Source organism: Microtus pennsylvanicus, chromosome 9 (assembly GCF_037038515.1).
Source record: "Microtus pennsylvanicus isolate mMicPen1 chromosome 9, mMicPen1.hap1, whole genome shotgun sequence".
NCBI classification, from domain to species: domain Eukaryota; kingdom Metazoa; phylum Chordata; class Mammalia; order Rodentia; family Cricetidae; genus Microtus; species Microtus pennsylvanicus.
This window is the reverse complement of record NC_134587.1, coordinates 97,942,121-97,958,435: the sequence shown is the minus strand read 5'-3', so window position 1 is coordinate 97,958,435 and position 16,315 is coordinate 97,942,121. Positions and strand designations below refer to the sequence as shown.

The following is a 16,315-nucleotide window of genomic DNA, read 5'->3' as shown; positions in this document are numbered from 1 at the left end:
TCAGCTAGCAGTCTTAAGACTGTTATGGATGTTGAACTCAGACATCTGGGCCATCTTCTCTTACCAGAGATTTCTCAGGGGGTCTTCCTTGATCAAACATGATTTTTCTTAGCCTCGACTTAATCCACAGCCTCTCATTTCCTCTGGAAACAAAGCAAAACCTCTTCTCCAAAATAACATATCTTTTGACTTAAATTTTGAAATTAAGGCATTTTCAAAATATATATGTTGGATTAATCCAATAGTATTTATACTCAAATGTTTTATTTATCAGCAGCTACTCCTCCTTTAGAAGGCAAACAATTCAAAGACAACACAACAATATACAATATCCAAAATCTCTGTGTATTTTCCAGCTTTATGTGGCTTTATTTTAATCACTATTTCCTTTGTTTTGATTTTCAATTTTTGGATTTTTGAGAACAGGTTCTCTGTGTATTTTTGGCTGTCCTGGAACTCACTCTGTAGAGCAAGCTGTCCTTGAACTCACAGAAATCTTCCTGCCTTTGCCTCTCAAGTACTGGTAATAATGGTGTACACTACCATACCCAACTACTCTATTCCTTTTTTGTTTGTTTGTTTGTCTTTTTTTTTCTCCCAAGCCTACATAATTTTTAAACACAATGTGCTCCATTCAAAGGTTTTCTTCATCTAAAACTATCTCTCTTTTTCTGACCACATGAGTCTTTAATTTGCTAAGCGATATGGCTAAAATTAAAGCCATGGCTTTGCTGACTGGATCCACCACATTCCTTAGGTTTCTGAGAGTCTAGCTCTGTGGCAAAGGTACTGAAGGGAGCTATGTTTATTGCCACAACTCTATGGAGTTACAAGGTCCCTGCCACCACCAAAAAGCATGCTATTCATGAACACCATTTAAGTGCTTTGGAGTAGAGCCTCTTAAAAAGAATGTAAGGTATTTTCAGCTAAAGCTGAATCAGGAAGCCTCTCTTAAGTGAGACACACTTGCCTATAGCAAACAAAGCCCACATGAGAAAATGCTGTTACCAAGAAGCTATGCTTAACTCTGCTCTTTTTTGTGTCTAGATTCCTTCCAAAATCTCTTAGGTTTTAAATGGATTTATTTGCCACATTGGCACCATTTTGTTGACAGGGGTTTCTGTCCTTCCTGTTCCCAAAGTCATTCAGTCTCACAGAAACACACAGAAGTTGATATTAATCATAAACTTGTTGGCCTGTTAGCTCAGATTTCTTATTAATTCTTATAACTAATATTAGCTCATAATTCTTGTTTGTGTTAACCATGTGGCTTGGTGCCTTTTATCAGCAAGCTATTCTCATTTTGCTTCCTGTGTGTCTGGATGACAACTGAGGACTCAGCCTTTTCTCTTCCCAAAATGCTCCTGTTCTGGCTGCCCTGTCTATACTTCGTGCCTGGCTACTGACCAATCAGCATTTTATTAAAGCAATACAACTGATAAATCTTTACAGGACACAAGATCATCGTTCCACAGCACACATGATGCATGCACACACACATACACACACACATATACACACACATTTGATAAGTTGAGCATTATTTACTTATGCAAATGTAATTTTATAGGTTCAGTCTGAATCGTTGTCCCATTCAGTTCAGATTTTGTAAACCACTTCTAATTAATGTAATGAAAAACCAAGGCAGCCTAGCTTAAATATAAAGATGCTTATTTGCCTTCCATTTCCAGTTTTAACACCAGAGATTGGATGGCCCCATTGGCCTAGCTTCCAGTGACAATTTTACAACAGAATGGCAATACATTGTGGTGGTGTAGCTTGTGTGCAAGAGCATAACAATGAAAGCAAGAATCAGAGAAAGACAGTTTGGCTGAGGCCTTGTATAACAAATCTTTTACGTCCCAAGGGTATTACTCATAGTGACCTATGGATTGTAGGTATACTTCAGTTCTCAAAGTTTTCAATTACTCCAAATATCTTCAACATTGGGGCAGGATTCCAAAATTCCATGGAAACTTAATACCACATGCAAACTGCAGCATGGGCCTTTTCTTATGTTAATATTGGGGTTCCTTTACAAAAGGCTGATTTTCTATGAGCAGGTGACCAATTACTTATTTCAGTGTAGACTATAGGGCAATCAAATTTACTCTTACTGTTCACAAACCTTCTAATTCTTTTATGCCTCTTTCATTCTGAAGTGTGTCTGCGCGGACTTGATTCATGGAGTGGGCAGGTTGTCATTTGAGAGTACTTTCTGTCTTCTGTACTTGCCAAATATTTTCCATTCTTTTAACTACTCATCATCTTGATGAAGAGAATCATAAGATGCAAAGATGATGTTCCCAAATAGTTTCCCATCAAGAATAAGCAGCAAAGTGAAGAATCTTTGCTCTTTCTGCACTTCAACCATTTGCTTAGTGCTATAAAACTGTGGGTTGGCTGAGTCCAACAACTGTATTTCTCAAAGACTGTACTCCTAACTATTAAAAACAACCTTTCTAGTAATATGACCTTTTAATGACACTATTTTTGAGTGATTTTTAAAAATATTGTCATATACTCATTGCACAAAAAATGTTTCATTATGGTCTTTTTTCCATGTATGTTTTATACTTTGATCACATTTCTGTCAATACACATACTTGCGTCAGTGCCCTCCTTACTGATTCCCTCTATTTTTAGTCTTTCTACCCCATTTTCACACCTCCAACTCATCTCTCAGCTGCTAAAGCAAACAAAGTGCATCATTTGAAGGAATGAGTTGTCTATGAGTTTCCTTTTAATTTTTTTGTGAGTCCACACCTTTCCACTATTGAGGTTCAGAAAAAATCCTAAATGGAAAAAGACTGGTCTATTTGGGTAGCAAATGACTTGTTTGATTGACACTAATCATGGTCTGACCCCTGCAGCGAGAGCTTCTGGAGGTGGTGGATAACTACGAGTCTGCAGTGATTGTTGCCCCCACATCCTCTGGAAAAACCTATGCTTCCTACTACTGCATGGAGAAGGTGCTGAAGGAGAGTGACGAAGGCGTGGTTGTGTATGTTTCACCAACAAAGGTAGGGATCCAGTGCATGGAATATTTTTTTGAACTTATTCAGAAATATTAGACATGGATATGTAGCAGATTCATTTATTCATTTTCACTAGTTAAAATTAGCATACAAAGTAATGGGCTTCCTAATATAATCTTCGTACATAGATTTTTTTTATTTTTTGACCCTCCTTCACTACTCCCTTCTTCTACAATATAATCCCCCCCACTGCTCCCCTAAATTCTTCTGTAGCCCCATTCCATTTTCAATGGTAATAATCTATTACCTTATTTCTCTTCCCCCTTATGACTTATTTCTCCTTTCATGATTTCTTTTCTACTTTCATGACTTATATCTACTCTCATCCATTTTATACATATACATATTCTAAAAACTAAATTTTATGGACAAAATATAAGAGAAAACATATGGTATTTGTCTTTCTGAATATGTTATTTTGCTTAATTAATATAATAATTCCAAGCTCCATTCATTTTTCTATGAACAACATTGTTTCATTCAATATTTGAGTAGAATTGTATAATTGAACATTTTCTTTCTCTATTAACTTATTGTTGGACATCAAGACTGCTATTGGGATAGTGGATATATGAATATGAATGTTCACATATCTCTTTAGTAAGACTTGAAGACCTTTGGGTATATACTCACAAAGAAGTGATGTATCTAGGCCATGAGTGTTTCATTTCTCATGCTTTGTGAAACCACAGTAATGATTTATATAATGGGTATACCAGTTAAAACTCTTACACATAGTGGCTAAGGGTACTCCTGTCCACATATTTTCCTCCAACTTTTAACATTTGTTTTGATTTAACTATTCTATTTGGAGTGAGATGAAATCTCAGATCTTTCTCAAGCTTTCTGTTGTCATTCTGTGAGCTTCAGAATTCAGAGGTAGTAGAATTTTTAGATGTTTATATTTTTATATTTAGATGTAAATTTTTTTTGACTAGTGATTTGGGCAGTATTATTATGCATGCCTTTTTTTCTGTGGTATTTCTTTATTTATGATGTACCTGAGAATACATTTGCCTACTTTTTACATTGGAAGAGTTGGCCCTTTTACTAATTCATCAACTTTTCTGTAACCCATAATATATCTTTTTTATGAACTGTAATAAAATATACATTTATGGATCAGGTTTTTATCTTAACTTATTATTGTTATTCATACCAATGATAGTAGTTAAATGTTTGTATAATCAGTATTATTCACATTTTCATTTAGGGTTGTGTTTATTAGTGTTTGTTTCTTTTGCTGTGATAAAATACCATGATCTAAGAAACTTTGGGAAGAAAGGGTTTATTTTAGTTTACACTTCCACAGCACAGTTCATCACTGAGTGAATCAGGGTAGAAGCCCAAACAGGGTAGGAACCTGGAAGCAGGAATTGATCCAGAGGTAAGATGTTTCCCTCAGGGCTTGCTTCTCCTACTTTGTTATAGCAGCAAGAGCAACTAGCCCAGGAGTGACAATGTCCACAGTGGAGTGGGCCCTCCCACATCAGTTATTCATCAAGAAAGTTAACCACTGGACTGGACTTTTAAATATGTTTACAGATATATTTTAAATTTTACATTTTCATCTATATGGTACATACCTTTGGTACTATAAAGTGTGTAATAGATGTTTGAAGGTTTATAGAGTCCACTGGCCACGCTGCCTGCTAGATCCTAAGTGAGACTATGCAGATTTGTATATGTAGTCAAACTTCTGACATCTATCTGGAGGAGATTTTGAAATATGATACAAATCTATTTAGGTTTCTTCCTGTGATAGACTCAGATCATGAGTGGTGATTTTTCAACTATTGTGCTATACATATTGATTCTTCTGCTATAAAGGTTACATTTGCCATTTTACTTTCAGACAAATGCTTTCTATTTTTGTTTTACAGTAGGTTGTTGTTAATCAAAGTTCAGATTTTTAATCCAAGAGCTCAAATGGAGAGTTTTTACTATAGAGTGGGTAGAGAAAATGGTTTGTTAATTTTCCTGCATAGTAAAACATAGTTTTGTACATCCCCATCAGTCCATCAAGTTATGCTAATCTACACTTTATTATGTAGCTAATACATCTGTTTTCCTGTCAATCAGGCACTTGCTAATCAAGTGGTAGCGACTGTTCAAAATCGTTACACCAAAATTCTGCCAGCTGGTGAAGTTCTGTGTGGTGTTTTCACTAAGGACTACAGTCATGATGCCCTTAACTGCCAGGTTTGATATTCTTTTTAATAAACTTGACATCAGATTATATAACAATGTTACATCTTTTTGACTGTAAATCTAAGATCTTTTCAAAACCTGTAAAAATAATAATTTGTGAAGAACAAAACTATTTCAGGGAAAATATAAATTTGTTATATTCTAAAGAATGTGAAAAATAGAATTTATTTTATCTAAAGATACTTTTGTTTTGATTCAGACTTTACATTTATAGCTCATTAATCATGTTGTTTACAATGGGATTCAAAATGATCCAAAGATCTTTCCAAGCTACCAAAACTTAGTGGCTAGAAACATATTATCATAATTATTTTCTCTTGTTAAAGATATTTTATTTAAAAATGTAGTGTGATATTATAGTTAATGAATATATTATAGTATTAATGAAGTTATAGTTTTCTTTCTTATTGAATTTTCAGATCAGAAATTAGGATAAAACAAAAATTAAGACATACTTGTAGAGCATTATGTAGTAGACTTGGCAATATGCAGCCTGGATTGTTTTTCAAAGAAACATCTTCCAACATAATTTCTCTGTAGTGTTAGATTTGAAAGAATCAAAATAGTTAAAATTAATGACTTTGATTTTTATATATTTTTCTTTTTAAGCTATTTATTTAGTGAAAGCAACTTTTTTATTCTTTGATTATTGTATACATGTTTGAAGTATATCAATCATATCCATCCACCCCCATTTTTTCCTTCTACCTCTTTTTCTCCCTCCAACCCATTGGCCTCCAAGTATCATGTCTCTTTCCCAACAACTTCCAAGTGCCAATAACTCCTCTGCGGGGGTGTGGCCTTGTGGGCTGCTTCCTCATTGATGCTGGAATTTTGACTGGTTTGATCTTTTGCAGGTTTTGTACAGAGATAACCACAGTTACTGAGAGTTCATGGGTGGAACTGCCAGGCCTGGTTCAGAAGACAGCAGTTCACAATACTCTACCTCTTGCCCTGACTCTCACCTTTCCATCTCCTTTACTGATTGTTTCCTGAAGGAGTAGGGAAAGAGGTCAATATAGGTGACCCATTTAGGGCTGGACACAGTTGGAAGGCTCATAAACAAGAATCTGCTCTTCAAATATGATATTCTCCTATTTTATCTCAGGACAAAATTAAAGTTTCATGTGGTTCAAGCTAATACATCAGAAGTGTAATGAATCCAATCCTTAAATGTGGTATCAGATCTTAATTATTAGAGATACATCCGGGACTCAAAGCATTGCTTCATGTAGTTTTATACCTATGCACATTCTAAGTGTTACTTCACACCCTACTGTTGTTTTCAGGTGCTTGTTACCGATCCTGTCTCCTTTGAAAGTCTGCTACTCTCTCCTCATCGCCAAAACTGGGTGAAGAGGATCAGATATGTCATATTTGATGAGGTAGGCTTTGTTTTACCTCTCAGGCTATCTTCCTGGGGATCATAAGTATTGCATGTCTTTGCTGCTTTGGGACATGCACCCCTTGGATGGAGTTCAGATTAGGAGGCAATTTTCTTCTGACCATTTCCCCAACTGAATCACCCTCTTGACTCACTTCTGTTGTGACTCGATAGTATGTATTGGTGAGAGTTCTTCATGTGTGAGGAACTGGTCTTCATTGGGGATGTTGTAAAGGGACATAATTAAACTCATGACACACATTTCCCTTGATAAAAATCAAAATCCTGTCCAGTTTCCAAAGCAAAGGTTTTATGTGCCAGCAAATGATACTGATGATACAAACAGTTCTGCATGTCATGTTCCCTAAGGAAAACAAACGGCCTATTCAAAATGCAGTTTTATAAGTATGCCTTTTGTTAAAAAGAAATCTGTGAAGAAATCCAGAGAGAGAGAGAGAGAGAGAGAGAGAGAGAGAGAGAAAGAGAGAGAGAGAGAGACTTATTGTTAGTCTTAAAAGGACAAGGTAAGGAAGCATTTGCATCCAGTTGCAAAGGAGGTTCTGATCAAATGGGCTATATTTCAAGTAGTGAACCTTAGCTGAGGTACACAGCTGGCTCAGGCAATCTGGGAGGGGCCAACAGAAAACAGATGTCCTCATCTCCTGAGATATAGCCACAGCTCAGAAATTAGTCTAAGTTAGAAAGCCAGAGAACCTGGAGTCCCACTGAAGTAGTACCTGTGGATCAGTGTCCCTGAGCACTAGCGTGGGGTGAAAACCAATGTAGATGTAGACGTTCTGATGGAAACCACTTAGTGGAGTTCTGTAGCAGCATCATTCAGTATACTTATTCGGAGACTTAGAGCCCCAGAGAAAAGTGCATTCTTCTATTCCTGGATTTAAAGCTGAAAAGAAAAGAGCCGATATTTAGCTTATTTTTACTTCACTTCAGTAAAAATAATGGTGATGAATAATTGGTAGTCCTGGAGATTAAATGCAGGCCATTGAAGTAGTTCACCATTGTCTGAAATCCCCAGCCCTTTCCTTTGTGTTATAAACTTGAAATGATCAAACAATTCTTGCTTTTATTTGTATTATACTGACTTACTATGTTTATTTTTACTTAACCTATATGATTTTTATTCTGGAGGCTTTTGATAGTTTTATTTAAATAATACAAGACAATACATACTGGTAGGTAAACACTCATGTGTAAAATTTAAAAATATTACATTTACAAAGCAATCTAGAACACCTAGTTGTAGCTTGAACTTCAAACCCTGAAATGATGTAATATTGGACACTTCAGTTCCTCCAATTTTATATGAGGGCAACTGCTAAAGGCTTCAAAGGCTGTTCTGTTAAAGTCAGGGAAATTGCATTGCAAAAATTAAAGTTAAATATTTAGAGGAATTGTATGTCATCTTGTCAGAGTCCAGCCCTGATGTAAATCATTTCTCATATCTGAGGGGAGGTGTGGAAATAAAAAACATGACTCACTTGACTATCTCAGGAACGTGTTTTCAGGGATCCTTCATGAAATCTTGAGTTCACATGCTGAAAATCACCTGCTGTTTATTCTCCAAACAGCTTTTATATCAAAACATAAACCGAGGGCGGGGGGAGTTCATTAGCATTCTGTTTCCTAGGTAGCAGGGAGAATGATTGTGGTCATGTCCACACCTTTCTATGCCCATTTTGTTACGTCTTCCTATCTATGTCTGATCTGTATGCCTGTTCTCTCACGTAGACTGAAAAACACCTCTTTCCCAGATGACCTCCTATATTACATTAGAAGGAGCAGAACATTAGAATATCCTGACCATTTGCATAGGATGATGTCAGGCTGTCTCACTATCAAACGCTAGGCCACCACCTTCTGTATGGCATGTGCAAATTGTGCCTTGTCAGGTTGCTCAGAATTATGATTGCCATACACTTAGGAATATTAGCCTGTATAATCCGGCTCCTACATCATCTGACCAAGAAAAAGCCATACAGGTAGTAGAAAATATGAATTTATGAATCTCTACACATGATATAAAACTGCTTAATGGATAGTAAGTCTTTTAAAGGTTATTTCCAGGGGTCAAATTTAACTTGTTTATTTAAGACAACATTCAAGAATCTTTAATTCATCTAATTTAATTTGATCATGCATTCATTTACGCAGCCTCACTTGAGAAATGCTTCTCTAGAGGCAGGCATGGCGTCAATGCTAGAATTATTCAGATTTGCGGATATATATTAAGTAAGACAGACAAGATAAGTTGAGAGAACACAAAAGCTTATAAGCTACCGGCGGTGCTTCCTGTAAAGATCAAGAGAGTCCATCACAAAGCAACAATGGCAGAAGGCAGGCTGGAGGACCACTCTGGAATGGACGGATGATCCACGGAACCTTTTTAAACTAGTGACACTAAGATGAACTTCACTGTTGACAGAGGTCAACATCTGATCTTGCAACTGCTCAGTCCCAAAGAAACACACAGAGGCTTACATTAATTATAAACTGGTTGGCCCTATTAGTTCAGGCATCTTATTAACTTTTATGTCTTACATTAGCCTATAATTCTTGTCTGTGTTATCCATGTGGCTTGATATCTTTTATCAGTGAGGCATCCTCATCTTGCTTCCTCTGTGTCTGGCTTGCGAATGCAAACTGAGCCTTTCCTCTTTCCAGAATTCTCCTGTTCTGGTTGTCCCCCCCACCCTATATTTCCTGTCTGGTTACTGGCCAATCAGCCCTTTATTAAACCAGTACAAGTGACAACTCTTTACAGAGTACAAGACCATTGTCCCACAGCACTTTACAGATTCAGAAGCCATGGCTATATGCATTGGCTTTTCCTATTATTTCTAAGAATATTTTACACAGTGAGACAGCTATGTGAAAGCTCTGCATGGGAACTGTGTGCTAAGGAACAAAGAAATGACTGCTGTGTGTGGGTGATTGTAAGACTGGATGAGTGACTTCACATGATGCTGGAATAGCAGCAGAGGACCAAATATGCCAATCATTATGTATCCCATGAAATACTTGCATTTGTTACACAAGGAATGGAAAATATAATTAACTACTGACGTGACTAGATATGATTTATCTTTGAAGGATACCATTTTTATTGTGTGTGATGCCAAGAATGTAGGTAATAAATTAGGGCAATAGTCACAAAAGTACTGCATAGTAGCTGAGGTGTGGTGTTTTGATTGTCAGTACACATGGCAAGAAGTACATAGGCCTGAAAGAGTGTTTTGAAAGCAAAATAAAAAGGAGTCACAGGTGGATTGATTAAAAATATTAAGGAAAATTCAAGTGTCGAGATGTTATTTTAATTTGCCATTCTTAAAACCAACCCGTCAATTGAAAGTATTCTTTTCTTTTATAGGTACATTGTCTTGGTGGAAAAAAAGGAGCAGAAATCTGGGAGCATCTCCTTGTCATGATCCGATGCCCATTTTTGGCCCTTTCAGCTACCATAAGCAACCCTGAGGATCTTACTGAGTATGGATTTAGTTCTACTTTGGACAGAATGTTTATCTATTTATAAAGTTTAGATTTCATAATCCTTACTGGTTTTAAAGTTATCTCAATTTTCAGTTAACTCATAGCACTCTCTAAATATTCAAGCTGCTGTCTCTTTAGGTCTTTCTGATAAGTCTCGGCAACTCTCTACAAAGAAATACCTAGCACCCATTGGGTCAGATATCTAGTTGAATAGGAAGTATCATGTCATAGCTCCAGAATAAAATGAGAGCTATATATTCATTTTCTTTCCCTCACCCCCTCTACTAGGAAACATAAACCAAGATGAGAGAATGCTACATTTAGCCATAGATTCCAAAATCATCTCATTTTCTAGATTGACTTGTTTAGAAAGGGAGCAGAGCTTTATTAATTGAAAGCTATACATCCCTTTATTAAGCTCAAAGGTTGATTACTGATAACTACTTATCCCTTAGCATCTCCCATGTGTCACATTCCATCCAAAGTACTTTGCATACAGTAATTTTGAAAATATCAATTTACTACTATTTCCATTGTTATTATTAGATAAAAGTACTTTTACAAGACTATTGATTTTTAAACGTAAAAGGCAGCCACAGAAACATTAAATGTTTCATGCAGGATTCAGAGTTAATTGTAAGGAAGTTAGAAATTTATTTCAGGTTATGTGGCTCTAGAAATAATTTCCTTATATGAAAATTTTAAGACACAAATTTTTCTGTATATAATTATTTTATTTCATGTAAGCTATTTCTATTTTCTGCCTCAATAATGTATGAATTACTTTTGTGTTAATGTGAACAAAAATACCTTAAGAGAGAATGCCTTTATTTAGTCTCAGGGTTTTAGAAAGATTTCAGCCCATCACAGTGGGAAAGGCAAGGAGGTGAGGCTTCAACCATGGAAGTGGGAGCCTGAGGTGGCAGTTTGTTTACATGACAGCAGACAGGAAGCAGAGAGAGCTGGATGAGAACCAGTGGCTAGTATAACCTTTGTGATAGCTGATGCTGGTTGTCAATTACTCTTCAAAGTCCCTCTGCTAGTGACTGACTTCTATTATGCAGCTCCTACCTTCTAATGACCCCACTGTTTTCAAAATAATATCAAGGACTGGTAGCCAAGTAAAGCATGAACCATTGGGCATATTACTGATTACAATCATAAGTAATATGTCTATATTTTAAAGGTGGCTCCGGTCAGTAAAGAGGTACTGGAAAGAAGTAGACAGTGCAATGGGAGAAAAAACTTTGTCCAAAAGAAATTCTGGCTCCCGTGGCAGTCATCACGAAGACCAAGCACAAGCCAGACAGTCATACAAAGTTAAACTTGGTATGTATGCTCTGTGTAGCTGTATAGCCTTGTTTTGTTTGTTTGGCTATTTTCTTTAAAATTATTTCTCTCACCACATTTCTGATAATTTGGAAATCTCACTCTTCCCCTTTCAGTGATCTATGGAGAGAGATACAATGACCTGGAGAAGCACGTATGTTCTGTGAGACAGGGTGATGTTTGCTTTGATCATTTTCACCCATGTGCCGCACTAACTACAGATCATGTAAGTAACAGCCTTTGCCACAGTTGTTCCATGAAACAACACTGTCTGGCTAATAATTGAAAATACAATGCTGTTCAGAATGCAACCGAAGTGCAACTTGATGCTAGAATGCAGAGGGAACACAACAATTTTGTTAAAAAAAAAAAAGTGTTCTTTTTTTCAGTAGTTTCTCAATGTTAGGATGCTATCAGACTCCTCAAAGTTTAGAAAATACTAAACACTTTAACTTGGTGATTCTATTAGTTTGGGGACATTATTTCTGTCCATTTCTTTTTTCCCCCCATCTGTTAAGCATCCATGTCTGCCTGTCTCTCTTAATTAGTACCATTAGTGAAATGTTGAGGACAGAATTTAATCTCTGCTCTCAGTAGTATGCTACAGCTTTGTGTGTAAAAGCCTCATATGTGAGAACTTGAACAATGTGTATGACCTTAATCCAGAAACACATGCTTCCCATTGCCATCACAATCAAGTACTGCCTCTGATAATGACTCAGCAAAGTAGAGACCTTGATACAATGTCAACAAGTCTATTGAATGGTTAGGAGGTGTCAGTTTTTAAAATATTTCCTGCTAGGCATATACCTGTCTTCCTTTCTCCTATCCCTTGAAAGTTTTATTTTAAACTTACATTGGCCCATAAAATGGTTCCTATTTCTTTCTCTTCCTTCCAAAACCTGAATAATTCAGTATATTCTAAATTTTGGTACAGTAATATGGTTACTTAATTATGATTCTATTCTTTTTAAAGCTTTACTGGACTTTTATTTTTTTAAAGAGCTAAGTATGACCTTGAGAGCTAAGGTCTTTCAGGGGCTTTTCTTACTTATATTGCATTTACTGAATGTGTTTTGCTTGGAAGCCTTCATGCTACTACCCTGTTCCTCCCAAATGCCATATGCCAATTCACAGATCTTGGTTTTTCTTTTTAGGTTCTTATAATATGAAGACTTTTTTTTTAGAATCTTGCTGTGTTTTCATAAATTGATTTGTTAAATTCTCCACAGCACTTGTGTTTGTGTGTCAGCAAAATCAGATTATCACTGAACCTTCAGCACTTGTCTTTCAGTGTTCTGAAATAACAGCTGCGGGATGAATTTCCTGTAGCTGCAGTTACTAACACATTGTGGTGTGAATACTGGTTGTTTTTAAAGAATAGCGGGTTTGAATACTCACACATTTTACCTCTTTTAACCATCACAATTGTAAGATGGATATTCTACTACAACTTTCATTTTACCAATAATGCAGGTGAGACATAGACAACTCACTCACTACTGCACTAAGCAAATGGTAGAGACCAGATGTAATCTCAGACCTTTGATTAACTCCATGTTGATGTGAAGGATTTGTCTATCACATCTACTGATGAGTGAACACCACATGACAGTATTTGACTGTGTATGCATTGCAATGACTTCCAAAGGCAATGAAATGAATATGAATATGGAGTTTTTCTAGTAAAACGTTTGTGAGAAAAGCTTCTCTTGTTAGTGGTAATGGGCCAATTCAAACTCCAAACTGAACTGAACTGAACTAGGGAAGATATCCTATGCCTTAACTTATACTGAGAATATAGATGTTAAGCCAGTCTGTCAATAATAAAGAAATCCATTTGTTCCCTCTCTCTCTTCCTTTTTCCTTCTTTTCTTTCTTGTTCCTCCACACTTTCTGATATCTACAGATTTTCAAATGTAATCATCATAATCCACTATCTTTAAAACTAGCACAAAACTTTAAAAATTACTTATTTTGTATAAAGTGATTAAGAGATGTTGCCTTTAAAGAGCTTCAAGTATACTGGTTCAGTGCTTGCTGCAAATGCCTTCCCTCTCTTCTTGGTAGCTATTAATGGAGTAACTGGAAAGCAATAGAGTAGCTATAGTATGGTCTGACCTCATGCAGCTTCTACAGAGGTCATCCTCTTGCAAAAGTCTTAAGAGTTTTAGAACTTGGTAGCAAGGATATAGAGTAATATCTAGGCTTAGGTATTATTAAAATGTTCTACCCAGAACCCATACACCCAAAGACCACCGAGACCAGATTGGATGCAAAAGAAAGAGTTTTTTAAATTATTTCAGCATGCCGGGGTCAACTACCCTACACAAAGGCAAAAAGGAGGCAGGGACTCTTTTTAAAGCCTTACTGAGGGGAGAGCCTAAGGAAGTATGGTCATTTTAGATAAGATTGGCTTAAGCAAGTGACAATCAAAATAGTATGTTCTAATTGGTTGGGGCTAGCCAGGAGCTGGTCATGGGCTGATCAGGGTTACAGTTTGGGGGCACGCCTGGACAAGTCCAAGACCCTACCCTTGAGCTGCTGTGGAGGCTGGCTCAGCCCAGGCCTGGCCTAATATTGCTTCTACCAGGCCTCCTCTTCGCTGTTGGGGGTATTGGAGATTGACTGTCCTTTATCCATGTCTTTTCCTCGGATACTGCTTGTTTAGATTCAAGAGAATGAACCAATCTCGTGCCAGACATGTGGCTAAGATTCATATCTATTACCTAGTTTATTATCACAGCAAATTAGTGACACAGACATAACATGTTTTATTTTAGAAATGAGGAAACTGAACCTTGTGTATATGGGTAAGAAACTTAAGCAACCTGAAGCCTGTGACCCAACAGAAGATTTGTATTTTTAAACTTATGAGGAGTCTTAGATTAATTTTTGTTTCAGTTTGGTTTGGCTGAAGAAAATAACCGCTCTCAAGTGATAATTAAAAAAGAAAAGAAGGCTAACATCGGGGGTGCGGGTATATGGATGTCTCTACAGTTAACAAGACTCTGTGGAAGACCTGACTGAGTTTCTTTCCCAGCAACAACTGGGTGGTTCACAACAGCTTCGGGGGAATCTGTCATGCTGTCTTTTGACATGGGGGAGGGGGAGGAATCTCCCCACATACACATAATTTTAAAAACCATTTTTAATAAACAATAGACTCAATACAATCTTCACCATTTTTCCAGCATTTAATGCTCAAAGCAAGCATTTCTTGTAAATGTTGTCACCCCATAGGTAAAATAAGATAGTAATAAGCTCGATTTTATTTTAATCATAGATTGAAAAGCATGGATTCTCTTCTGACCTTGTCTTTTCACCTCGAGAAAGCATCCAGCTATATGACGCTATGCTTCAGGTCTGGAAGAGTTGGCCCCGGGCCCAGGTAAAGAATCTTCATGGAATCCATGCTGTTATGGTAGAGCCGACATCTGCTCTTCAGAAACACATAGTCACCATTTCTATCACTTGCATTTAAATTGCATTGCTAATTATTTAAAATGATTAGCAGACTATTTCCCAGAGGATATGGCCTCCTTATACCTTCTCAATTAGATGGGCTAGAAACAGTGTTTAATATCAATTCCTGAAAGTGTTCCTTCTTTCTTCTTTCCAAACATTGTAAGAGCTGCGTCTCCTTTCCCACTCTGTATTTCTGGTCCTCAGATTCTTTTCTTCTCACATTGTTCTTTATGTCCTGAGTGCTGGTTGCTTTCCCTGGAGACCTGTTTTCTCTGTCTTCTTGCCTTTGAAGAGTTCACACATAGTTCTTGTATAATAGAAGGTACAGGGAGGTAAGAGAAGTCCAACCACCTCTAACCTAAGAGACTGTAAAACATTCAGGGAAGAATATAATTGAGAAATGCCTTTAGATTTTTATAGAATTTTATGGTCTTCATTTCCCAGGACCTGTGTCCAGAGAACTTCACTCATTTTAAGAACAAAATAGTTATTAAAAAGTTGGATGTTAGAGAATATGAGAAGAACTTAAAGGAAGAATTCACAAACTGGATTAAAAATGGGAACGAGGAGCAGGTATTTTTACACATTTTGGGCAAAGCACTCTATTTTATTTCCTGAGTTGTGTCATTCAACCAATAATACCATTTCTCTCCTTTGCTGTTTTCATTATTTGTTTTAGACTTTTAAGTTTGATTTGCTGTGCAGTAATTCCAACCTGGATCAAAAGGAGAAAGGATTTTTTTTTTAATCTCTTCTCCAGTGTACCCTAAAACTTGGCAAGAGACTACAGGTTGCTTTTGGATTTGATGGCAAACAAGAAAGAATACAGAGCTTGTGCTTGGGATTATTGGTGATTTTGGCAGCACAGAGATGGGACTCGTGGAGCTGAAACACATTTTCTCTTTTCTTCCTTTCTCTTTAAAAATCATTGTTTGAGAATTTTATGTATAATGTTTTCAAATGCACTCCCCGATTCTCCCCTCCAAATTTTCCCATAGTCCTCCTACCATTTCCCCTTTCAACTTCACGGGTTCCTTCTTAAACTCAATGCTTCCAGTGTGTGAGTGGGTGTGGGGCCGTCCACTGGAACGTGGGCAGCCTATCAGCATACGTGAAGAACACTGAGTGTCCCCTCTCACAGCAGCCATCTTTGGCAATGGCTGCTCAGCTAGGGTGAGACTATGAGCCCCTCCTCAGTTATGCTGAAATTACTTCAGTACTGATCTTGTGAGCTCCTTTGCAGGCATCCAGACTGCTGTGAGCTCATGTGCGCCATGTCCCTGTCATGTCCACAGACACTGGTTTGTAGCCTTGGGGTTTTATTCTTTACGACTTTTATTTTAAATTTTAAGAATTATTCAAGTACTAGAGTCTCACC

General features: G+C 36.9%; 1 protein-coding gene across 1 annotated transcript in view; it reads left to right on the top strand.

Annotated features, from left to right (window-relative positions):
• Positions 1–16,315, top strand: part of LOC142856693 (putative ATP-dependent RNA helicase DDX60) — a 61,909-nt gene that overhangs the window by 32,428 nt on the left and 13,166 nt on the right. Inside the window, exons 15-22 of the mRNA XM_075984364.1 lie at positions 2,874–3,023; positions 5,121–5,240; positions 6,539–6,634; positions 10,022–10,137; positions 11,327–11,469; positions 11,586–11,695; positions 14,756–14,860; positions 15,382–15,510. Coding sequence (XP_075840479.1) covers positions 2,874–3,023; positions 5,121–5,240; positions 6,539–6,634; positions 10,022–10,137; positions 11,327–11,469; positions 11,586–11,695; positions 14,756–14,860; positions 15,382–15,510 — 969 coding nt within the window. The remainder of the gene's footprint in view (positions 1–2,873; positions 3,024–5,120; positions 5,241–6,538; positions 6,635–10,021; positions 10,138–11,326; positions 11,470–11,585; positions 11,696–14,755; positions 14,861–15,381; positions 15,511–16,315) is intronic.